At 39.8% G+C, this 26,884-nt stretch overlaps 1 protein-coding gene across 1 annotated transcript; it reads left to right on the plus strand.

Annotated features, from left to right (window-relative positions):
* Positions 1-1,306: 1,306 nt before the first annotated feature.
* On the plus strand, positions 1,307-26,884 carry LOC130927854 (gastrula zinc finger protein XlCGF57.1-like). Its single transcript, XM_057853947.1, has 3 exons — positions 1,307-1,662; positions 10,950-11,060; positions 22,306-26,884. Exons 1-3 carry the CDS (start codon positions 1,500-1,502, stop codon positions 23,964-23,966), a joined length of 1,935 nt encoding a protein of 644 aa, XP_057709930.1. The 5' UTR covers positions 1,307-1,499; the 3' UTR covers positions 23,967-26,884.

The following is a 26,884-nucleotide window of genomic DNA, read 5'->3' on the forward strand; positions in this document are numbered from 1 at the left end:
GGCCGCTTGTATCCGGGATCTTGTTCTTTCGGTCACGACCCAAAGCTCGTGACCATAGGTGAGGGTAGGAACGTAGATCGACTGGTAAATCGAGAGCTTTGCCTTTCGGCTCAGCTCCTTCTTCACCACTACGGACCGGTGCAGCGTCCGCATTACTGCAGACGCCGCACCGATTCGCCTGTCGATCTCCCGCTCCCTCCTACCGTCACTCGTGAACAAGACCCCAAGATACTTGAACTCCTCCACTTGGGGCAGGATCTCATCCCCGACCCGGAGAGGGCACTCCACCCTTTTCCGACTGAGGACCATGGTCTCGGATTTGGAGGTGCTGATCTTCATCCCAACCGCTTCACACTCAGCTGCGAACCGCTCCAGTGAGAGTTGGAGGTCACGGCTTGATGAAGCCAACAGCACTAAATCATCTGCAAAAAGCAGAGATTCAATGCTGAGGTCACCAAACCGGACCCCCTCAACGCTTCGGCTGCGCCTAGAAATTCTGTCCATAAAAGTTATGAACAAAATCGGTGACAAAGGGCAGCCTTGGCGGAGTCCAACCCTCACTGGGAACGAATTCGACTTACTGCCGGCAATGCGGACCAGACTCTGACAGCGGTCGTCCCCTCTGGAGCCAGGCCTGGAGGTGGGGCTCGAAGGCAAGCGTCTGGTGGCCGGGCCTGTCCCCATGGGGCCCGGCCGGGCTCAGCCCGAAAAGGCAACGTGGGTTCCCCTTCCCATGGGCTCACCACCTGTGGGAGGGGCCAAAGGGGTCGGGTGCGTAGGGAGTTGGGCGGCAGCCAAAGGCGGGGGCCTTGGCGGTCCGACCCCCAGCTGCTGAAGCTAACTCTTGGAACGTACGGAGCCATGTCGATACAAATTAAACACGCCTTGTTTTGGCTGAAAGAAAACTTATTCTCCGTCAGTTATTCCTACGAATTCAACGTTAAGCTGCAACCACCTCAACTCAACATGTTTAATAATATAACGAATATATAGACCGTTAAATATTATTCTATTTCTTGAAATAAAAGTAATACCGCCAGAGGGCGGTGCTGAACGCACTGAATGATTCCTGTGAAGAACTACACCTCCCATGATCCTTATAGGAGAAATGATAACGCTACGATCCCACTGTTGATTTTTTCCCTATCATGTCAAAATATAGATTAAGTTGTATAACAGAAATATTTTTATTTTGAAAGGGAAGTTATAATTTGGGCGTTTTTTATTAGGCGGGTGTGACTGGGCTGGAGAGAGACTGTCTTTCCCATCATGCAATCCTGGTCGGAAATGAAAAACACTGGCCAAGGTGGAGCAGGTTTTTCTTTGTGCACGTATTGTTTTTCCTAGATTTCAGTCACTTAACTAAATCGAAGTCTCGACGACGTGTCCAGCATTAGCCACATTACGGACTCAAACATCTGTCTTCAAGTGTGGGCACTCGTTGAAGTTTTGTCGCCTACTTTAGCCTAGCCTAGCTGGCCAACCGCTAACAAAACTGCATGGCGTTCAGAAATCAAGTGGGGAATATGTTCGCGAGAAATACACTGGCTGCAGAAAAGTTCCAGGAGGAACTTTGTGGAGTAAAAGAGGAGCCCCCACGTCACCAAGACTCGACTATGTGCAACATGATGCACGCAAAGGTTGTTCTTCGCAGACTCGAAGGTTGGTTCACTTTTGATGATACTGTGTACACCAGTGTTCCCCAAGCTTTTTGCGCTACGGACCAGTGACTGCGGTCAAGCCACCCTCCTGGACCCGGTGTTCTGACGAATGGGGAGCCTTTGTCGAAGTAGGAGCCCCGTTTTTGACAGCTCCTCAACTCGACAGCGGGGACTATCGATGCAAGGTGTCCCGTCGAACAAATGGACTATACGTTTGACACGTTTAGTTAGGTACTGCCACTGACTGTCGAAGCACTAATATTAAAGATTATGTAGTGTTAAAAGATGTAAACAAACAACAACAAAAAAGATTATGTAATGTTGTGACAGTTTATCAGGCTTATAATGTCCTGTAAATATTGTTGCAGTAGCAGTACTGTATTTCAACAGGTTTATAACATCCTTTAAATAAGACATGTCACTATAATTAGCATATTTTAGCAGGCTTATAAAGTCATTCGTAATGATATGCTACTCGATTAGCATTTTTAATAGGCTTGTTACGTCCTTTAACGGTTTTGCCTTTCTCTGCCATTGATAGCTGAAGACGTCCCATCCATTTTGCGTGGGAGGACCTCCCATGCACTTCAAATGGATCGGACGTCAACTAGTGAAAAACATTGAACCACTCAGCAGAGGGATGAAGAGAGCAAGATGATTAGACGTCTTTAATACTGTCGGTAGAATTGTGAGTTGAATATTGCACTATAGGGGGCACAGTTTAACAGGCTTTTTGTCTGCTGAATAAGTCTTTTTAAGACTACTTACTCCATTTCATGCCTATTTGAAAGTCATACTGGGGAAAATTCAGACTTAAACCAGACTTCATAATATACGATTATGATGTCTATGCTTAAACCTATTAACCATTTTAAAAGAAAAAATTTAAGGACGTTATCAGCCTTTTAAAGATGCTACCTATAGTGACAGTACTATTTAAAGGATGGTAGTCCATTACTGATATGATATATTTTTGACAGAGCTTAAGACCTACCACATGATACGGATAAGGGATCAATGATGGCAGGAATATGAGAAATATGTTTCTTTATTTGATTACACAACAATAGCCACGTTTACATGCTGACTTTTTTTCATACCGATTCAAATCATTCCGAATGGAAATTTCACATCAGCTGTTTACATGTCACTTCATCTATTCCGATCCAGCGTTTACATGTGTCTGCTTTTATTCCGAAAGGACGTTTGACAACTGCCGTCTGACATGCACAGATTAATCAAAACAAAGCGTCACGTTGCAAAACATGGAGATCGATCGTCAGATCAGCTGCTGTTCTAACTTTTCGAGTGGAAACAAAACTTCAGAATGACACGCCGTTCATTTAAAAAGTTGTGTGGGTGCGCTGTGCGTGTGCTTGGAAGCCATGTTGCATGTGACGTTACTTGCGTCACCAAGTGACGTCACCACGTCAGTACGGAGCATGTGCAGAAAGAACGCAGCCAGACACCATTCCGCTTCCCTGTTTACATGATATAATTTTACTTCTAATCGGTTTGGGAAAAGGAATATTCCACCACCCCTGTGAATCGGAATGAAATTCCATTCGGTTTGGGCCTGTTCATTCCGAATGAGGTGTTTATATGGAACACATTTATTCGGTTTGAACAAATATTCCGATTGAAATTGCAATATTTGGCTCCATGTAAACGTGGCAAGTGTCACCAAAAAATATACCTTAATGCTTTGCAATGGTTGTGTCACAGCCAAAGATTTACCAGTCCTCTGGCATCGGTCGCATTCAGAGACCTTAAAACAAATCGTCATGAGAAACAGGTCAGGCTAATAAGATCTGAAATAGTTGACCAAAATTACTTAGTGACAAAATGCAGAAATAAAACATCACATACCCATCTGTCAATGTCCACTGTCATGCCATGCCAATAATATCTGGAACACATTGAGGCTCTGGTTTTAACAGTTCCTGTGTGTGCACCAATTGAAGCTGAATGTACTTCATCGAACAGTGTTCGTGCTTCTGTTCGGGACTGGATCACCCTTCTTCTCCCAAAGAAGAGCCGTCCTTCTACAATGAGCATTGATTGATCACATTTAAACACAAATACACAAGTATATAACTATATATATATATATAATAAATAACAGCAACACCACAAATACTTTGCCTACTCACCCTTCAGTTTGAACTTCTGCACATATCTTCTTAAAGCACATTTCTGAGATTTAGTATAACCGCTAGGGAATTCACCCCTAGACATGAAATTGAAAATCTCCTGGAACCTCTTCTCCATATTGTTCACCAACTGTAAAGCACATGCACAGAAAGACAACTTTGAAAAAGGACTTCCAAATACTTTTATACATACACTCCCGAAAAGAATTAGCAGTAAAGCTTTTTTGAAAAGTTTATATATATATATATATATATATATATATATATATATATAGGACTTAGCTTTCTCAAAATATAATGGCATAATTGGGTCACTAGCCATTTGTAGATATGGTTAGTTTCTGTATAATTTCAAGCACAAAACTCCATCAAAACACAGGTGACCCAAATGTTTAATGCTTATATCATACAATGCTAACTTCCGTACGCTTTTAACCCACTATAATTTTAAAAAATCTATCTTGAACAATAATCGAATCGCCATTAAAACCCTGGCGACCCACGTGTTTACTGCTTATCATGCAACGTTAACTTCATTACGCTTTTTTCTTGCAATTTCATCGATATTCCAATTCAGTCTTTCGTATGTATGCATTTGCTTACAGAGGTTAGCGGACAAAAGGGACTATAAAATGAATATACTTTAGAAATATTACTCACTTCCAACGACAATAGAAGCAACGAAGCACGTGTTTACTGCTTATCATGCGAAGTTAACTTCATTACGATTTGTTTTGCAATATCATCAATATTCCAATTCAGTCTTTCGTGTATATGTAATTGCTTACAGAGGTTAGTGGTCAAAAGGCACTAAAAAATGAAAATACTTTAGAAATTTACTCACCTGCTGCGACAACAATGGCGTGAACGGCGTCGTAGTCAAAAAGGACTCTCCACTCGACAAAAGTTTGACACGTGATCACCCCTGGAGGGGCGTGTTTGTCATGCGCATGCTCAGTAGCGCTTTGGCTATCAATTCGACGGGGCTCCCCATTTGTCAGTACACCGGCAACAGATCATGTGGGAAACACCGAATGTTTTGTTTTGCATTTTTTTGTGAAGCTGATACACCGTGAGCGCATTATAAAGTAATGTATAAAATAATTATCGTTTATTGTGCCATCATAGGTTTTCGCTCTGCCAACAGACACAAATATGAATGGGATTAGAGGATTTGTTGTATATATTTTACGAGCAATAATTTATACATGTGTCCAGCCCTATATCCAATGCGTGATGTTTTTTATTATAAAAGAGTACTCACTCTGGCCATTTCCCTCCTTTGCTTAGCCTGGGGTGGTGGGGTGGTCTCATCAGAGCCAGTCATCGTCCTCTTTCTTGATATCTCGGGACATTTAGGTGGCTGCGCGTGTATGGTGGGCACCGCATCTGCTTTCAGCAGCAATGTCTTAGCAAAACCTGATTTCATTTGTCCATAGTTCGAATTGCTTTCAGGGCTAAAATGCGCACCATACAAAACCGTGCCGGAGGCTGGGTCTGCAAAATTAACCCTCTTAGCACGGACGAACACTCATTGTCTGCATAGTCCAGCTTTTTCTCGCGTTCGGGAACTCATGGGTACTACATTGCGACAAATGGCTATTTGTACACCACATAGCATGACAGGTTTGAGCCATTTTAGCGTTTTTTTTTTGATAAAACACGAACGCAACTCTCTCGTCGATAAACAACGATTGCACCTGCCTCGACCTTTTGTTTCCATTCTGTGACATCAAAGCCCCATTCGGTTGTTTCCGGAATACTTTCGGAAATGTTTGTAATTTTCGATCTATTTTCGATAATTGCTCATGAATCTGATATTTTTTTTTTGTTAACTTTATTAATATTTGTTATCTTTCCACATAACGGTTCTATTGATATCGCACAGCCCCGTAGTATTATAATACCCTTTAAAAATACTGACGTCTTTGGACAGCTTTTTATGGGGAAAACGGCCACCTGACGAGTAGTCCACTCTGCATAATATGTGGCCAAAAGTTAGCAAAAAACACAATGAAGCCTTCAAAGCCGCTTTGGCACATAGAGACGAAGCACACTGAAATAATGGATAAGCCTTTAGAATTTTTGAAACAAAACAGCACGAGCACGAAGGACAGAAACAATTAGTGAGGGCCTGCAATCAACAAAAGACCGAGAGCATCATACTATGTGGCGAACCAAAATGCTAAAGCCAAGAAACCTTTCACGATTGGAGAGGAATTGATTATGCCTGTGACCTAGGATATTTGCCGTCAAGTTTTATGAGAGGCCGCTGTTAAAAAAAAAAAGGTTGATTCAGCGTGTAGTAAGTTACATCTTCCCCGCACTTAACGTGCTTTTTTAGCCCTGTCATGTTATTTTATATTTACTGTATTTTTCTGCCAGTCCGTGGAAAAAAAACAACAACTTCACACCAGTCCGTGGTGCAAAAAATGTTGGGGACGACTGGTTTAGAATGTATGCAAAGTGCGTTGCGGCTTACAGTTACAGGAGCCTTGCATAATAAAACGACTTTTTTTTCTGGTAGCAATAGTACGACTTTAATCTAGTTGTTCTTTTTTTTTTTTTTTTTTTTTTTTTTCCCTCATTTATTTGGCCCTAATACTCTGTCGTACTATATCACCACAGTAATAATAGTCCTTATGTTAACGGACCCTTGTATGTTGACAACTTTTATCTTTCCAAAATACTCATCTGAAATTACAACCAGTGACGTCGGCAACGAACAAATGCTTTGCTTTGCACGCGACAATTCGGGTCAAAGACACACCATAAAGAATTTAATTGTCACTTCAATGTCAATATTAAGGTCGTTTTCGCAGGCTTCAAACAGAATTACATTCATTAACTTGAAATGCCTTTCTGTGGATCTTTCTCCCAATTTTCAACTCTGCAGCGACGTCTTCAGGCACAAGCTTGCCAAAGAAAAACTGATGTGATTTTCAAAAGAGTGTAAGGAAACAATTCGTATTTGATGTGCTATTTCAGACAACTTCTGGCAAATTAGTGCGTAAATAATGAGCTAAATATATTTATAAAGATATCATGTTAAATTATACAAATTAAAATTGATTTTTTGGATGTGTCTTTTAATCAAAAAGACATCTCATTTGCAAGATGTGGCAGCTTTTGTTATGGTGTGGTAGTGTGCCACACCCTTCATTGACTGACGCTGGGCTGGTATAGGCATGAAAACACCTCTGTAATGGCGGCCAACAACGAGAGGGCGACATACACTAATCACTAGTTGGATTAATCATTTGTCTCAACATTTATTTCAATTTGTATTGAATATTTTTTCATTTATTTGAATATTTATTTCATTCTTGCACTCTCGTTCCCCTTGTAACTGCATGAAATAATTTTATCTGTCATTGGCTCCTCAAACTCGAGGGATGAGGTTTGAGTTGATTGAGTCGAGCTATTTCTCCTTCTTTCCCAACATTGTGGAGGCTAGCCTGATCGGAGTAATAAACTGAATTCCTTTTTTGTAAGCCACATGCTCAGGGTCCGAATTTTGTGCGTCAACGTATTCTGCTAAGTCTTTTAAATCCTGAGAGAGCTCGTGCAGAACCTCAGCAATCGCTGCCATGTGGTGAAGTTGAAATAAAAGATAAAATGATTTCATGCAGTACAGGGGGAGCAAGAGTGCAAGAATGAAATAAATAGAAAGTGAACTAAATAACTGTTGAAATAAATAAATATATATGTTGGAATAAATGATTAAATAAAAAAATAAATAAATAAAACATGAAATATATAAATAAAACATGAAATAAATACATTAATATTGAAATTAAAAAGTGAATATTGAAATAGAAGCATTTTAATGACACATTTAATCATTTAATTATTGCACATCTGGCCCACCATACAAAGCCGTCGAGTCGCACATGAGAGGGAAAAAAACACCAGCACCTCTCTGTTTACATTGAAATAAAAAGAGTTCTTCATCACAAATTGTTGCGGCATGTTTTGGTCTTCAATTATATTTTCATGCCGTCAATGGGTTAGAGTTGAGAACCCTGTTGAGATTTATTTTCACTCTCCGTGGATTACATTCAAAATGGAAACGGTGTCGAGTCTGAAGTTTTCTAATGTTTTAGGCATTCATTTCACAACGTAAAAGCCATTCATTTGCTGCCCTACGCACATACGCACCATTTGGCTTGGCCTCTTTTATGCTTTTATTCCTTTTTAATATGTTTTATGAGACGGTTTTGTTGATGTCTTCCTGATTTTAATGTGGTGTCAATTAGGCCTGAACGATATTGGAAAAAACTATTGTTGCGATTTTTTTGAGGTTTGCAATATATTGCGATATTATATTGCGATATTAAAAAAAAAAAAAAATCTTTTTTTAAGAAATTTTCTCTAGATGACTTGAATAGCTGTTTGGAAATACTTTGCATGACACACCGTGACCACAGTGTATTCATATAATACTGTTTCATTTGTGAATGATGAAGATTGCTGTATGAAGGGATCCAGGAAGCCATGTCTGCACAAAATAGATCATTTATTGAACACAATATTTTACACTTCAACAGCAGCAAATACATTAAATGATATTTAAAAGAGCAGGTGCATTAGTCCCCTAAGTTTTTGACAAAATATAACAATAAATAAAAACATCTGTAAAATAACAACAAAGTTGTAAACATTTGAACAAAAATATTAAATTTAACAAATAAAACAGTTGTTCACAAACTACAACAATAACTAAAAACCTCAGTAAAACAACAAAGTTGTCAACATATTTGAACTTAAATATTAAATCTGACAAATAAAAGTGCAAGTGCATTAGTCCCCTGAGTTGTTTACACAAAACAATATACAACTGTAAAACAGCAACAAAGTTGTAAAAATATTTAAACAAAAATATTAAGTATCAAAACTTTATGTGCAGCTGTACTATATATATTTATTTGAAAAATACGATTTACAATAAATTTAAATATAAAAGAAACAGAAACTCAATTGAACTTAATTGAACTGAATAACAGCAAATAACTGTGATGAATAACAGAACCATTTTAACTCCCAAATTTCCTGCCTTCCTGATAGCTGTCACATGAATAAAAAGAAAAAAAAACATTCCTGCAGCTGTGTTATGTATGTCTGTATATCGTCCACCTTCCTTGCTCAGCAATTCTCAGCTGGGTCTCATAGGTTTTTGGCCAAGACTACTAGTCTATCCACCATTGCAGGCTTGAGACAAGAACGTTGGCACGTAACAATGTTCCCACTTGTACTAAAAAGCCTCTGATGGGAAGCTCGTAGCAGGAATGCATAGATACTTGCGTTTTAAATGGTCCCACATCTTCGACGGATTACTTCTTGTTGAGGCAACCACGGCGAGGTACTGTCGACAGGGCTGTTTTTTGTTCCTTATCATCTTGTCGATAGGCCTGTCACGATAACAAATTTTAGTGGGCGATAAATTATCTAATAAATTATTGCGATATGCGATATTATTGCGCCCCCCGCACCCCCCAAATTTTTTTTTTGAGCTTTTATTTATTTATTGTCATCATCATCGGTATCATTGACAGTTGCAAGATGTGATATGAGTAACCCGAAAAAAAACGAAGAAAAGACAAGGGCTGACGAGAGAAGCATATGCTTATCAAGTCCCGTCCTCTTTTAACTGATTTACAATAACAGAATATAGAATACAGAGAATACAGTATATATTAATAGATCAATTACACCCATTTAAATATATAATAAATGTTTACTTTTAAATTAAAAAATACCTTTTAAGAAATCACAACTAAAAACAATAGAACATGCCTCTTTCAAGTAAAAGACAACAATATTAATACTGCACAGAAACACATAATGAATAAAATGTCTTTTTTCAAGAAAAGATAAAATTGCACTTAATAACAAGCATTTAGGCACATAGGTATAAAGTTGCAGTCACTGTAATTGCACTTCAACAACAACAGAGAAAAATAGACTAAGTAGCAGTAACCAAAAATTTGTCTCCCAAAGGTATCAAATATCATTAAACAGAGGTAAAACGGTCTCACTTCTTCAGCAATGTAGCTGACTTCACTTTCCTTGAGGGAACGCTATTTTGCGCGGTGTCGTCTGTATTTCTCACATCAAGCGAATACCTCTAATTGTCAAATAACGCGAGGAGGAGGCTCTGCTTGTTACGATGCCGTTTTCATACTAAGCAGTGAAAACTGGAGAGGATGATAGTGTTTCAAATGGTCATGTAGATTTATTCTGTTGGTCATCTTTGTTGAAACAACCTCCAAAACAACATTTTGCAGACTGGTTCGTCCTCTTCCTCATTCCGCTCGCTCATTGCTGCGCGCCCACAGTGCACTCGGCCCGAGATGCTCGGCCCTGCCTCCATCCATTAAATGACGGTCACTCAAACTCAAATGTATAAAACGAACATACCCAGAAGTTAATAAAACAGTGGCACAAGGAAGCTGAACTTTAAACAACGCTGTCAAGCACGTCTGCCACACATCAGCGGCAACCGCGTGCTTCACGAGCGCACGCACGCATGTGACAAACGCACGTGCGCGCGAGGCGATAAATCGCAGCAGGAAAATTACCGTCTTCATTTTTATATACTGCGCGATAAAAGGAATTATTGCATATTGCGACAGGCTTACTTGTCGATAGCCAAAATACTTTCAAAACTACTTTTGGAGTCTTCCCTCGCTTCCTTCATCGTGTTGCTTGCTTGTTTTCAGTTTGAGATTGGCCCCTCCTTCCTCTGCTCTGCTGTTCGGCCCCTCCACTCCGCTGCAGCAGGGGGAGGGGGAGGAGCCGATGACTGCGGAGCTGGAGGGAAAGAGGCTGTGCGCTCTCCTTCCCTCTCCTTCCTCAAAACAAATGTTTGTGGATTTAAAAAAAAGAAATGAAAAAACTATCGCACGTCCTTGCGATGGGACTATTGCGCATGCGCACATCGCGATGGCGATGTTTAAACGATATATCGTTCAGGCCTAGTGTCAATCACTTTGAATTAATTTGTGTTTGATTGGATGACAACAAAACATGAATAAACAAAAAAATGGGCTAGGAGGAATTTTCTCCAACAGAAAACAACTTTGGGGACACAAGTTTGCAAATGAAGGAATAAGAATTGTTTGTGGTCTTGCAGATCTATATGTCAGCCAAACCCATCATCTTGACCAACAGGAGTCTTCATTCGTCAAGGGGGAGGAGGAAGATTCGCCATACATCAAGGAGGAAGAGTCAGTTCACATTAAAGGTCATCCCAAGCATTGTTTTTTTTCTTTAGATGAGGCAGAAATCAAATATGGTACCTTCTCATAAGTACGAAAATGTCTTTCGGTCTAATATAGTGGATTTGCTTTCTTAGTATCTATGCAATGGACTCGTGAACTGGCGTAAGGTTTGCGCCACGGCATCGACTTGACCATTGTTTGCCGATAGAAAGGTTTCTTTCTATGTAAACAAATTTGCTTTGTTTGAAGTTATTACATGAGGTAGATATATTACGCGCAGTTACAAGTGTGTAACAGACACACTGAGTAGCGCAAACAAGTGCGTAACCCTGTGTCAGACACTCTGACGGCAAACATCTGGTTACTCCAACCACACCAAATCAAGTGGAACATTTACTCATAGGGTTGTGACAATTAAAGTTGTGTGAAATGTCTGATTCTTAGATTATTCGCGATTCGGCCGCTGAAGATTCGAGAACGATTTACAAACATTCATATTCCAATTATTTACATATGCTAAGTAAAGCAGAACTAAAGAACAGTCAGCGCTGTCTTCGGGACGCAATAAGGAATGGAACGAGAGTAAATATCCACCACAACTCATGCCGCTAGATAAAAAACCACCGACAGCCGCTACAAACAACGCCCGGTTGAGGCATGAAAATCTCTCACGTTTCTGCGAAATTCGCCGTTTTGAAGTCAAAAAGGATGACCTATGTGAATTGTAGAGGAGAAAATTTTTAAGGGGGGGGGGGGGGGGGGCGATGCAGGCATGTGCCGGTTACCTCCACGGTTTACCATTTTATGAAAACGTCGTTGTAACCAAAAAATTTTCCGTCATACAGTAGTGCATATTCGCTGTTTTTCATGTGTCAAAAATTCAGCCAAAAGTGGCTTGGCGCGGCAGCGCTTACCCCTTCCGCTGTTTGATGCTGCGTGTGTCAGCGACGCTATTCCAGCAAACCTAAAAACAAACACTCCAAACACAAGGTGTACTTCTCTTTAATTTATTGAGTTCTCAAATTGTGGTAACTGAAAAATACCAAATGAATACATTTAAAACGTTGTACAATAGTATTTTTCCACGTGTGAGTAGCTTCAACAGGTTAGCTTCATGAAAATGTTCGCCAAAAACAAAACACACATTTTCCTTTCAAATTCAATATACAAACTGACTAAAAACTTACAAAGACGAATTCAATTCAATTTAATTTGTATAGCCCACAATCACAACAGGTTTTTCTCAAAGGGCTTTGCAGAGTCATTTTAATACACAGTCGAATGTTCGCCGAGGCTTAGCTGGGAGAGCAACTTTGTTGAGGTTATAATCACAGCCGCTGAGTGAAAAACAATTTTGCAGTGGAAAAAGGATAGCGTCAAAGATCGCTAATTGCGACAGATGATCTTGCCCTAAGCGCAAATTCACGTTCGCTGGACGAGGAGAGGTCTCACACCCAATGTTTTTTTTTTTTTTAAATGAATGCATTTGCCAGCATGTTGAATTTGGTGAGTAATGGTTTCAATCGTTTTTATATTTTGCGGTATAACAAAGTTACTGCCGTTCGTTGCAGCTTGCGTTGAACACTGCCAGAGCTAGTCAAATCTCCGGTGAAAAAATAGCTCCTGTTAAGTTAGCGTCAAGCTTGTGTATTTAACAGTAATATAAAAGCAGTGTTGTCAGTAACACGTTACTTAGTAATGCGTAACTGATTACTTTCTTTCGGTAAAGAGCAATCTCACGCGTTCATTTTTCTAAATCAGTAATCTGATTTAAGTTACTTTCCTTGATGCCTGTGCGTTACTATTTTGTTATTTCCTCATAATGTACTTAGAATGAAGAATACTGTAGTCATGGGAGTGACATCACGTGTCACATTTTCTAATCGGAGATGGGGGAAAAAATACAGGTCACGTGTATTACCGTGCTGCATGAGCCGTGAGTGCTGGGAGTTTGCAGCTAAAACAACATAGCCTTGCTACTTCGCCAGGATGCAATGAAAGAGGCAGGAGATATACTTCAAACGGCTGCATTTGCTCACTGGAAACACAGCTATTACTTCACATTTTTGTCTAGTAAAGATGACAAAAATATCTCCGTGTGTTGCAAACTTTGCGCTGGCTCAAAAAGACTGTCGACCGCTAAAAAACATCAATTCAAGCCCCACTTGGAATTACAGCACAATGCGACAAAACTCGAAACAAAGGCTACATGCAACGAGACAGCCAATACTTTTTGATACTGCTCGTGCTCAATCCTCGGTTCAAGCTCAGTTGTTGTTGAAGGTTTTAAAAGCTTAGGTTTAAAGAAATTCTAAATATCCATCTTGCCTCCTCAGCTGTACTTTTGGCTAAGCAAAGCAAACGACGGTCTCTAAGGTGCTATAGTCACATGATCTGTTCGAAAAATAATTTGGACCCAATATGAAATACTTTGAAGGATTCTTGTTCATTTCGTTCATTTTTGTTGTTTGTTTTATTGTTTTAAAACTTTTATAGACAACATTTTAATGGCTATATTTAATGCTTTTTATTTTAAAGGGGAAGTTCAGAATTTTTGACTTTAGGCTTAATCTTTGAGTTAGCCAGGGTTCAATTAGTCGTTGGAGTTGATTTGAACAAATTCTGTGCACTTTGTCAGTTATTTGTTGGTTTCAGGGTTGGGGAGTGGCTAAACTAGCGCGTGTCAGTGGTGGTTAAAATCAACTCTTTCAACTAATTAAACCCCCGCTAACTTGAATATAAAGCCTTATGTGAAAAATTTGATTACATTCGATGACATTTTTCTGCTGTCATTCTTATGTTGAGGCCGCAAAGGGAGAAAAATTGGTAAAAGGTAACTGACCGATTACTTTAAAGAAAGTTAGGCTAGGTTCATACTACAGGTCTTAATCCATAAATCCGATGTTTTGCCATATCTGTTTTTTGGCGTGCCCGTTCAGACTGCCTTTGTCCATTGAGACCGTTCAAGTTTCACGCATGTGCACTAATTCGCAGTCCGAGATGCGCTCAGCAAGGAGTCTCGCATGCGCAGAATAGGCCTGTCGCGATAACTTTAGTGTGCAATAATTATTCTCATAAATTATTGCGATATGCGATATTATTGTGCCCCCCCAATTTTTTTTTAACCAATTTACAATAACACAGTGAGAATACAGTATATATTAATAGACAAAGTACACCCATTTAAACGCGATAAATATTTACTCTTAAATTAAAATATACTTTTTAAGAAATCACAACTAAAAACAATAGCCCATCCCTCTTAAGTAAAAAACAACAATATTGATACCACACAGAAACACAGAGTAAATAAAATGTGTTTAGAAAAAAAAATTGCACTTAATAACTTAAACATTTCGGCAAATGAAAACTTTTCCCGTCATTGCTTCTGCAATGGTGTTCCATAGGGATGCAACGATACAGTTAAGTCATGGTTCGGTACAATTTTTGATACGGGGGACACGATTTTCGATCCGATTCAATACATTTAATGATCTGTAAAAAAAAAAAAAAATATATATATATATATATATATATATTTTTTTTTTTTTTTTTTTTTTTTTTTGTGCTAATGAGCAAAAATTAAATTGCCATCATATAAACATGCATTTTAGTGCATAATATTTATTTGCTTACTTCATACTGATCTGAAAAATTTTTGTATAAAAGTGCTGAGAACAATCATTACTGTTTGTAAAGTGAGGCAGGGCACACTGTTGATTGCTACAGCTCTCTTAGCAGCTTGGTTTACTACAGAGCAAGACATCCTGTTTGTGGTCCGAATTCAGCAGTGTCACGTACTGAATTAACAATATTTGCAACATTATCTATAGTCACTGGTATGGATTGATTTGGCCTTCTTAACTTCTATTCAGTCATGACAGTTTAGAATTCATCGATGTAGTATATGGACTACGTGTCCCATAATCACTCGGGGCTCACGTAGCCAATGGCATGGTACGTAGCACATCTAGTTTGTCATTTCATGATATCTAGTGTGTGCGTGCGTTAAAAAAGTTAGCAAGCGCCGCTGAAGTCACGTCTGCTCAATACTACACAACACCAGCATATGACAATCGACTTTCATAAACAGAACGAGTTTGAAGCAGCTGTTCGTTGTCAAAGCGAGGTTGTCCGTAGCAGCCAAGTCGGTAACAATGTTTTGGCGGACTTCGTTGTAAATATCCTGTGTTGTGCCGAAAAATAGCCGCCCCGCGTGAAATGTCACTCCTGTCAGGAGCGCCCACACGTCAACAACACCGGCGCGCCATAGCTGGTCCACAGTCACTCCGGAGCACTGACGCGGCCGGTATACGTTGACCAATAGGATATAATGGGAACGATTGGCTCCGGCGCTAGTTTTTGCCGGACCTCGAACGAAGATGCATTTTGCGCAGTTGGTAACGAGGAATCCGAACTTTTAACAGCACGTCTGTCGCACGCGCGCACGCACGTGCATGCGAGGCGATAAATCGCAGCGGAAAAATGACCGCCTTCATTTTTATTTATCGCGTGATAAATGGAATTATTGCATATTGCGACAGGCTTAGCGCAGAAGCATCAAAACAAATTACACATTACACATGCTAGCTCTGTCATTCTATTTTGATTTCCAAAAAGAGGACACACATAACATACATTAATAATCCCCATTTAGTCTGACATTCAGAGTTTATATGGACTGATAGAACGCATACACGCACACATTTGAGCTTTGACATGTGTGCGTGAAATGACGTGGGTGCGTCAGTTTGCCCCGACTCTGCCATGTGTGCAATAATGAAATATTGCTCATTCCGTGCACAGAATAAAAATAGAAAATTGTAAGGCTTATCCTTTTCTTCATTTAATTTTTTTATGACTGTGGTCAAGCCCGATTCGTGCTTAAAAGCAGAGTTCAAGCTAGGCGCTAATGCCTACATCGCTGCCGTCCTCCGTGCCTCTTGCTCTTTGCTGATGTAATTGCTGCATGAATTCCGATTTTGGAGTCTGACAGTTCAGACCGCCAGCCACATTCTGGAAAAATGTGGCCCAGATCGGATTTGAAATGGTCCACTTCTATGCGACTTGTCCCGTTCAGACCGTCAAGTTAATGTCTCACTCGAGTCGGAAAAACACGAAAAAATCGGATTCGTGCATTAAAGAGCATACGACACGAGAAAAAAAGTCTTAAATGGCATTATTATGTGAATTTGAATCATATTTTGAGACGATTCGACTGTATACAACAATTTAGCAAAGCACAGATGACGAGAAATTAGTCTTTTAATCTGCTGGTTAGCCACGCCTACCATTATAGGGCTTTAGCGTCCCCAACAGGTGGATGACGTCAGCGGTAGACTGGGCTCATCGGTTTTACTATTCAGCCCATTGAGGGGGAATTATTCAGAATGAGGAAAACGCGACGAAGAGAGCCGCAAAATGTCATTGTTTCAGTCTCTCTACTCCAATATTTTTACAGGATATTGTTTTTATCCAAGTATTTTCCCCCAATAGCTATATAAATCGCTTGAGAAGGACCAGTCAGCCCGTCGAGGGGGAACTATTCACAACGAGGAAAACGCGACGAAGAGAGCGGCAAAATGTCATAGTTTCTGTCTCTTTACTTCAATATTTTTACAGGATATTCTTTTTATCCAAGTATTTTCCCCAATTGCTAAATAAATGGCATGGTCATGACAAATAACAGTCTTGTGCTGAATGGAATATGAAATAATAAAAATGCATTTATTCAGGACCACATGGCAAAATTACTCCATAATGGTCAAAACTGTCGACTTCACCTTTACTGTCACATCTCCCGAACGATATTTTATGACACCTAAATCGGACATGTGTCATTTCCCTTCCCCGGCTTCGGAGAATGTAAACAAACCAGAAGGCGTGACAGCTAGCCGACATGCTAACCCAAACCGAGTGATGTTTCAAAGTCTTCGAAGTGGAAAATCACACATAACTATCCTGGATTATTTGACATGACGACCCGGTTGTCGATTGTCTTCGCAAACCGCCCGGCGGAGAGCAATTTACAGTTCGTTCCCCGGAGGAGGGTGGCTGGAGTTGTTGTGCAGCTAACGTGCTGCTGCTAATGAGCATTAGGAGAGCTTTTTACATGCCTATCAATGATCAAACGTAAGTAGTCCTTCATTTAAAGGAAGTCTGTAGTGTTTACTTTGTAATCGCTGTATTCGTATTTGACATAATACAAAACAAGATGTTTACTCACTTCCTCGTAAGTCCAATGGTCCCACAGTAAACATCCACGGTGAATGGGAACCTTTTGAAACTCCAAAAAGGCGCATACGCCTCTCCCTCATACAGAATGATTTTTCTGCAGCCGTTTGGCTGGCGTGATGCGAAAAATAAACGTATTAATCCGCAAAATCAGCTGAATCCTTCGTCCTCATACACAACAGTACACTGTAGCGTGAAGAGGACGTCTTCTACCGTACACGTCACAGCGCCCTCCTCCTCAATGCAAGACCGAAGCCGGAAGTCACTCATTTTCATGGTGCGGGATTCAAAAAACTAAATCAAAATAGCGATCGTTTCCACACACATCCAAGCGGCCCATATCATTCAGGGGCATAAAATACCGCGTGTATTATGAAATAAACATGCTTTTTCGTGTCACAGGCACTTTAAGACCTGTAGTATGAACCTTAGTTACTAATCAGTAAAGTAACTACTTTTTTGAAGCGTAATCAGTAATTAAATTACTTTTTCTAGTAATCTGTGACAACACTGTATAAAAGAAGAAACACAAGCTTCTTTCTAATATCGCTGTAATTGGTATTTCAGGGATGCGTGGCCCCTTTTTTTCAGCGTGACATTCGTGTACAGTGTTGAACACCAAACTCATTTATCTTCTGTGAAAGTAAACTTTGTTTCTAAATAAAAAATGGCCAGCACAAGGTGTATGTGTGTCTGTGATGCCTCCTGCAGATTACTAAAACACAGTGTGGGTTGACACAGCTCAATATTTTGTTGGATTGTACAGTGTACCGGTGTTCGGTAATTCCTTGCTACGTTGCGAAACGTCCTCTACAATGCTCAGCGCGCTTGCGCAAACATTCGCGCGCATGCGCACATCGGTTAGAAGCGGCGAGTACTCACTATTTTTGTTTTTGAGTTTTTTATTACCGTTTCCTTCCCTTTAAAAATTAGTTTTCCATGTATTACCCTTTCATACTTTTAACCATTGTGTTTTTTTGTGGTAGCTTTAAAGCAGTTGACCACATTAGTAACGTAGCATATTTAAATCGTCCTTATTTGATGTAACTCATTTAAGCATTTAAGCATTTTTTTTAGTACGTTCTGCCTGTATGCATCTAAACAAAACAAGTTGAGAGCGCACGGTAGTAATTTGGGTGTCAAATTCGTGTGGAACGTTTCGCCGATGTAAGACATTTTGGCAGCACGCTGGAACATATTTCCTCCACACCCTTCTCACCTTTTTAACCTCTGACCCATTTTCATGCCTGTTAAGTATCCAGGAATGCGAGAAAAAAAAACAACAACAACAACAAAAAATGGAGCCTACCTTTAGGAAAAACACGACTGCTTTTGTCCACTAACACAGCCAAACTCAACAAAAAATGATTTTAAGTTTTGTGGTTTTAAGACCATGTAAACACTGGGGAGAAGGAGGTAAACCTTGGTTCACTAAATTTCTTACAGGTAAGCAGAATTCACTATATTTCTCACAGTTTAACGTTAACATAGTAGAAAACACATACAGGAGGACACTTCTCTTAAGCAGCTTCCTACTCAGGGTAGCATGTTCACACAGTTTAATAAAATGGAAATGCTAAACTGTGATGCAGGTCGGACTTTCGGTAGCAAAGAGCGGGCGGAGGAGGCGGCATGTCGACATGTGATGTACTCTGAGAGTGCGTGTGTGTTCAAGTTCCCCATGTCTTAACTGTCTTTTGTAACGAATTTTCAGTTGGCAGAAAAAAACGCACATTTTCTTAATGTTTAAATAGTCTACATATTTTTATGATCATTATAAATATTTACACAATGAAATAACGGGGGAAAAGTTTGTTAAACATAATGTTGGTCAAATCGTGTTTTTTTTTTTTCGGAGGGAGCACTCCCGACTTCGTAACTGCAGTCAATTTAAGCTCATTAAGACTTTAAGATAGAGGTAAAATCGGGCCTAAAAAATTCAGCCCGACCCGAACTGGTCCGCGGGTGTAGCTCGACCTGCGTTTTGTGTGATAACATTTGTGACGATGTCTGCATGTCTGTCTTTTTTAACGAATTCTCAGTTGGCAGAAAAAAAACCCCCACACATTTTCTTAATGTTTAAATAGACTACATATTTTTATGATCATTATAAATTTATTAACACAACGAAATAACGCTGGAAAAGTTTGTTAAATATAAATAAACAGGTGCGGTTTTGCGGACTCGCGGAGGGGAAGATTAAAAAGGGCGTATAGGCACGCTCTGGCTCTGCAATGACCATAGAGCGCCTTCTTTTTTTTCATCAAAATTATTTATTTTACAGCAAGTATTCCTTAGTTTATCATTCATACATCGTTAATACATAGTTATTTAAAAAAGTTAGCTAGAAAGAACCCTGGCCCGGCCCGACGTAATAACTGACATTTTAATTTTGGTCATGTTTTCATTTTAATTTAACTGTTTCCAGCTTGCTATGTTTATAATTGCGATGTTTGTTTACCGCATTTCCTCTTACTGCGAAGAGGGAGGAAGTTACATCGGCCGCCGCTATGATATTTAAGTCATAAATGCGGCCCGTGGTCAAATTTATTCCGGCCCCCAGCCTCTGTCATAAAATCAATTACGTCTGGCCCGCACAGACTTAATAAATAGGTCAGCAGTACTGCTACCAGCATATGAGGTAGCTTACACACTAAATGCTGCTCCTCATTTACCCACTAAAAAATAACATTACTCTAAGCAACATTACCCAGTGTGACCTTATACTCCCAATTTTTCTAAAATGGCGACAACCAACAATAAAAATAAAGTTGACTGTTTGACCGCTGTATAAATAAGCGTTCCCGTCAGGGGGGACATTTCACGCAGGGCAGCTATTTTTCGGCACAGCAACACTGGCCCGTTGTCGATGAAGTTTCATTTTACAATCGTGACAATGGTGACGCTCAGCTGACCAAATGTCGGTCTATTTTCGGGCCGGTGCCGATTTTGGGTACCCGACTCCTCATCGTGACATAAATTGGAGTATGATTGGAAATTTTGTGGTCTCAGCACGAGCACTGACACACGGGACGGGACCGGACGGGAGGACACATTGGTTTGGGCATCAAATAAGGATCTAGTGAATGGATCGACCGAAGCTTTTCCAAATAATGGCTTTTATGCAACTCATCCAATGAGTTTACAGCGTCTGAAAGCACCGGGGCTTCCGTAATTTGCAAGGGAATCCACCTTTACAAACTACGATCATTGACAATACGGACACACAATGACGGACAATATGACTGCACAATACAGCGATCACATGATTGTGTGACGTTGGTGATTGGGGTCTATAATATTGTGAAACTATAACAGAAACATACACATATTCAATGCTCAATATTCAATAAACTAAACAATACAATGATATACATAACTATTATATGGATTACTCAAATTGCGTGAGCTTCTAGAATTAGCATAGGCTAGCTTCTATAACACAACAACAACTTAAGACCGTTTTGTACATACAACTTTTCTGCAAAAGATGTTTATATACCCTCTATTCATGTTATTATAAACATAAAATACTGAGACATATATTTCCAAGGCAGAAAGGTAACAGAAAGCATTCACGAGTGTCAGTGCTACCGCTAGACACCAGACTGTGTAAGTGAATGAGCCAAACTGTGACAAAAAAATGATGCGGCAAATTTTTCTGACCGGCAGGTGGCACCAACGCATTGCAAGTGGTCAACTGATTTCCCATACTGGTGAATATAGGCAACACACTGTGACTTCACCTTTCCAACATGATTATGAACAATTCTTTAAAAAAGTACATATTTAAAATATGTAGCATTAATATTATAGTATACTACTACATGCACAGTTGTGTAACCAATTATTGAACCCCCAAAATAGATTGTGTTTTTGCGAGTTTGACATTCATTTTTCATCTTGTTTATAATCGCATCAAATAATGACATGACAAAGACACAAATATAGCTGAAATCACTAAAATACTTTTGGAAATATTCCGATTTATGGCCTTTCTGTGATTACTTCATTCACAAAATTATTCAACCCCTCAGGTATGTATAACCTTAGCACTTAGTACAACATCCTTTGAAACAATAACATCCTTTAGAGGTGAAGCATAGCTTGACACAAGTTTCTTGCAGTGATCCACAGGTATCTTTGCCCATTCCTCATGGGCAAAAGCCTGCAGTTCATTAACATTTTTGGGCTTGTGTGCTGCAACTGCCTTCTTCAAGTACCACCAAAGATTTTCAATGGGATTTAATTCTGGTAATTGCAATGGTCACGCCAGAATCTTCCAGCACTTCTTTTGCAACCAAGATGTGTTAGATGTTGAGGTATGCTTAGGATCATTGTCCTGTTGGAAGGTCCAACCTCACCCAAGCCTCAGCTTTGTCAATGAGTTTATGACATTTGCATCCAAGATCTCCTGGTATTCAACTGAATTTATAATACCTGGCACACGCTAAAGATTCCCAGTAGCTGAAGAAGCGAAACAACCCCAGTGCATGACTGCCCCCCCCCCCAAATGTTCTTCACAGTAGATAGGGTGTTCTTTACTTCTCAATACTTCATTTGGGGACATTCTTGAGTCACTTCCTTTTCAGAAGTAGAGGGTAGCGTCGACAAAAATTTGACTCAAGTAAGACTAGCGTTACTTCAAAATATTATTACTCAAGTAAAAGTAATCATCCCCAAAAAAATGTACTGAAGTACGACTAAAAAAGTATTTGGTGTGAAAAATACTCAAGTCATAATTAAAATTGTAACTGCTTACATTTTTGTTAGATATTTTTTTAATCAATAAATTATATTAATAACATAAATAAAATTGCCACTGCTTGCACCTGAAGGATGAGTGCGCGTCAATGCACGATGACTAACAGCCAATCTGTGCGTCGTTGTCATGGGAATGATAGCCCAGAATGCCTCTTGTACGGGCGCTTCTATACACTCTCTCACTCGCTCTCTCAGCCAGTCTAACGTCACGGCGTAGTAGCTGGATAGACGGTCCAGAAAATATATCATTTATCTTCTTGTGTCTTGCAGGTTTCAGCAAATATCTTGGTCCTGGCGCTCAACAGCTAAAGAGAGAAGTACAACTTCCAATCAAAAAGGAGGAGGTAGAGCTGCCATATGTTAAAGAGGAAGACGATATCACCATGTCGACTGGTGAGCCCTTGAATAGTGAAGATGGTCCGAGTGAGGCCAGCAGAGGGACGGAGCCTCCAAGCAGCAGCAGCTCAACAGAACGATCGCAAGCACACATTTTCATCGCACCATCAGATAGAAATGGCACCACGTCACACTCACCTTACAAAGATGATGGTCATAAGAAATCTCACCGTGACTACAAACTCTGCAAATGCTCTCAGTGTGGGGAAACCTTTGTTAATAACTATAGTTGTCGTATGCATATGAAGAGCCACACTGGTGAAAATCCTCCTGTCTGCTCAGTTTGTGGTCAAAAATTCCCTCAGAAGAGCAAATTAGACAGACACACTAGAACCCACACTAGTGAAAAACCTTTTTCCTGCTCAGTTTGTGGTCAAAGATTCACTCAACTTAACAACTTAAAAGTACACACAAGAACCCACACTGGTGAAAAACCTTTTTCCTGCTCAGTTTGTGGAAAAAGATTCACTCAAAAGGGCACCTTAAACACACACAGAAGAATCCACACTGGTGAAGAACATTTTTCCTGCTCAGATTGTGGTCAAGGATTCAGTCATAAGAGTGCCTTAAAAGTACACACAAGAACCCACATTGGTGAAAAACATTTTTCCTGCTCAGTTTGTGGTAAAAGATTCGCCCAGAAGGAATACTTAACAAAACACACAAGAACCCACACTGGTGAAAAACCGTTTTCCTGCTCAATTTGTGGTAAAAAATTCACTCAGAAGACCCACTTAAATCAGCACAGAAGAACCCACACTGGTGAAAAACCTTTTTCCTGCTCAGATTGTGGTCAAGGATTCAGTCATAAGAGTGTTTTAAAAGTACACACAAGAACCCACAGTGGTGAAAAACCTTTTTCCTGCTTAGATTGTGGTCAAGAATTCAGTTATAAGAGTGCCTTAAAAGTACACACGAGAACCCACGCTGGTGAAAAACCTTTTTCCTGCTCAGTTTGTGGTCAAGGATTCGCTCAAATTCAACACTTAAAAGTACACACAGGAACTCACACTGGTAAAAAACCTTTTTCCTGCTCAGTTTGTGGTAAAAAATTCACTCGGAAGACCTACTTAAATCAGCACAGAAGAACCCACACTGGTGAAAAACCTTTTTCCTGCTCAGATTGTGGTCAAGGATTCAGTCATAAGGGTGCCTTAAAAGTACACACAAGAACCCACACTGGCGAAAAACCTTTTTCCTGCTCAGTTTGTGATCAAAGATTCAGTCAAAAGAGCACGTTACAAAACCACGCAAGAACCCACACTGGCGAAAAACCTTTTTCCTGCTCAGTTTGTGGTAAAAAATTCACTCAGAAGACCAACTTAAATCAGCACAGAAGAACCCACACTGGTGAAAAACCTTTTTCCTGCTCAGATTGTGGTCAAGAATTCAGTTATAAGAGTGCCTTAAATGTACACACAAGAACCTGCACTGGCGAAAAACCTTTTTCCTGCTCAGTTTGTGATGAAAAATTCGCTCGCAATGATCGTATTAAGAGACACGTGTGTATTGGTGTGAGAAGTGGTGACCAATGACTGTTTTGCCTGTCATCAATGCTGCCGTCATCAGATTGTACACGCAGGTCAATTGTAGTATGTAGAGTTTCCTCAAATCCTGTTGAGGATTGGCAGTATTGGTGCGTTACATGTGCTTTGTATAATTCTTGTATGATGTGGATCCGCACTATTCCCAAAAGTATTGGCTCACCTGATTAACTCAAGTTGATGGGCATTATTTATATAATACTCTTCCTCTTTCAAACCACACTTTTCACAGATAATATTTGAAACAGTAGACCCCAAATTACAAAAATTCTAAATCATTCATCAATAATGTAATCACATAAATATGGAAAATCATGATTGGCTCACAAATATTAGTTTTTTGGGGGAGGGGTGATTATATATCATTTAAAAATTTACTATTACCTCTCTCGATTGACAGTGACATATTACGACAGAGTATTGGGGCCAAATAAAGGGAGGGGAAGAAAATGACTACGAGATTGAAGTTATACTCCTACTACAAGAAAAAAAAAGTATTATTATGTAGGAGTAATGTAGCTGAATAAGGGTCTACGTACTTTATGTACATTTACATTAGCTGGGAGCTCCGACAAAGTATTGGCACAAGTCATTCGATTGATTAAAATTTGATGTAGATGAGCTAAAAGATAATGCATTTCCTTATTTTGGAACCTGATTCTTAAACACAGCCTCACAAGATGCTTTCATTTTCATTGACTTTTGTGGAGGCGGCAAAGTGCTACAGAAAGTACGTGGCTGCTTATTCAGTTACATTACCCCTATTATATTTATCTAGCCTAATACTTTGTCGTACAACTCGGAGAATGATCATTAAAATTGTTTGTGCTTTTAATCATTTCGGCCCTCGTCGATGAAAATCGACTCTGCTTTGCATTTTAAAGAGCATACGACACGAGAAAAAAAGTCTTAAATAGCATTATTATGTGAATTAGAATCATATTTTGAGACGATTTGACTATATACAACAATTTAGCAAAGCACAGATGACGAGAAATTACCCTTTTAATCTGCCAGTTAGCCACGCCTACCATTATAGGGCTGTAGCGTCCCCAACAGGTGGATGACGTCAGCGGTAGACTGGTCTCATCGATTTTACTATTCAGCCCATTGAGGGGGAATTATTCAGAACGAGGAAAACGCGACGAAGAAAGCCGCCAAATGTCATTGTTTCAGTCTCTCTACTCCAATATTTTTACAGGATATTCTTTTTATCCAAGTATTTTTCCCCAATAGCAATATAATGGCTTGAGAAGGACCAGTCAGCCCGTCGAGGGAGAACTATTCAGAACGAGGAAAACGCGACGAAGAGAGCAGCAAAATGTCATTGTTTCTGTCTCTTTACTTCAATATTTTTACAGGATATTCTTTTTATCCAAGTATTTTTCCCCAATAGCTATATAAATGGCTTGAGAAGGACCAGTCAGCCCGTCGAGGGGGAACTATTCACAATGAGGAAAACGCGACGAAGAGAGCGGCAAAATGTCATTGTTTCTGTCTCTTTACTTCAATATTTTTACAGGATATTCTTTTTATCCAAGTATTTTCCCCAATTGCTAAATAAATGGCATGGTCATGACAAATAACAGTCTTGTGCTGAATGGAATATGAAATAATAAAAATGCATTTATTCAGGACGACATGGCAAAATTACTCCATAATGGTCAAAACTGTCGACTTCACCTTTACTGTCGCACCTCCCGAACTATATTTTATGACACCTAAATCGGACATATGTCATTTCCCTTCCCCGGCTTCGGAGAATGTAAACAAACCAGAAGGCCTGACAGCTAGCCGACATGCTAACCCGAACCGAGTGATGTTTCAAAGTCTTCAAAGCGGAAAATCACACATAACTATCCTGGATTATTTGACATGACGACCCGGTTGTCTATTGTTGTCGCGGATCGGCAAACCGCCTGGCGGAGAGCAATTTGCAGTTCGTTCCCCGGAGGAGGGTGGCTGGAGTTGTTGTGCAGCTAACGGGCTGCTGCTAATGACCATTAGGACAGCTTTTTACATGCCTATCAATGATCAAACGTAAGTAGTCCTTCATTTAAAGGAAGTTTGTAGTGTTTACTTTGTAATCGCTGTATTCGTATTTGACATAATACAAAACAAGATGTTTACTCACTTCCTCGTAAGTCCAATGGTCCCGCAGTAAATATCCACGGTGAATGGGAACCTTTTGAAACTCCAAAAAGGCGCATACGCCTCTCCCTCATACAGAATGATTTTTCTGCAGCCGTTTGGCTGGCGTGATGCGAAAAATAAACGTATTAATCCGCAAAATCAGCTGAATCCTTCGTCCCCATACACAACAGTACGCTGTATAGTGAAGAGGACGTCTTCTACCGTACACGTCACAGCGCCCTCCTCAATGCAAGACCGAAGCCGGAAGTCACTCATTTTCCTGGCGCGGGATTCAAAAAACTAAATAAATATAGCGATCGCCTCCACACACATCCAAGCGGTCCATATCATTCAGGAGCATAAAATACCGCGTGTATTATGAAATAAACATGCTTTTTCGTGTCACAGGCACTTTAAAGTGCTTATACTTCACTGTGCTAATTTTATTAATTATAAACAACTTGTTTTTATTCAGTGCTCTTCCCTTTGTTCACAACAAGCCTAATTATAATATTATAACTCAAAACTTGGATTGTAACTAAAACCCATACTTTGTTACCAAGTTGATTCCAAGATTCAGAAAATGTGACGAGACTGCCTTTTGTGCAATATCCGAAGTATCACCAATACCGACGTGGCAGATCTGGCCGCTTCTTTTGTGTGACATACGAGGCTGCACAAGTTGCCTGACAAGAGGTCAATTACACCAGGGGTCCCCAACCTTTTTTGCACCACGGAACGTTGTTTTTTTTTTTTTTGTTTTTTTTTTTACAGAC

Source organism: Corythoichthys intestinalis, chromosome 13 (genome assembly GCF_030265065.1).
Source record: "Corythoichthys intestinalis isolate RoL2023-P3 chromosome 13, ASM3026506v1, whole genome shotgun sequence".
Lineage (NCBI taxonomy): Eukaryota > Metazoa > Chordata > Actinopteri > Syngnathiformes > Syngnathidae > Corythoichthys > Corythoichthys intestinalis.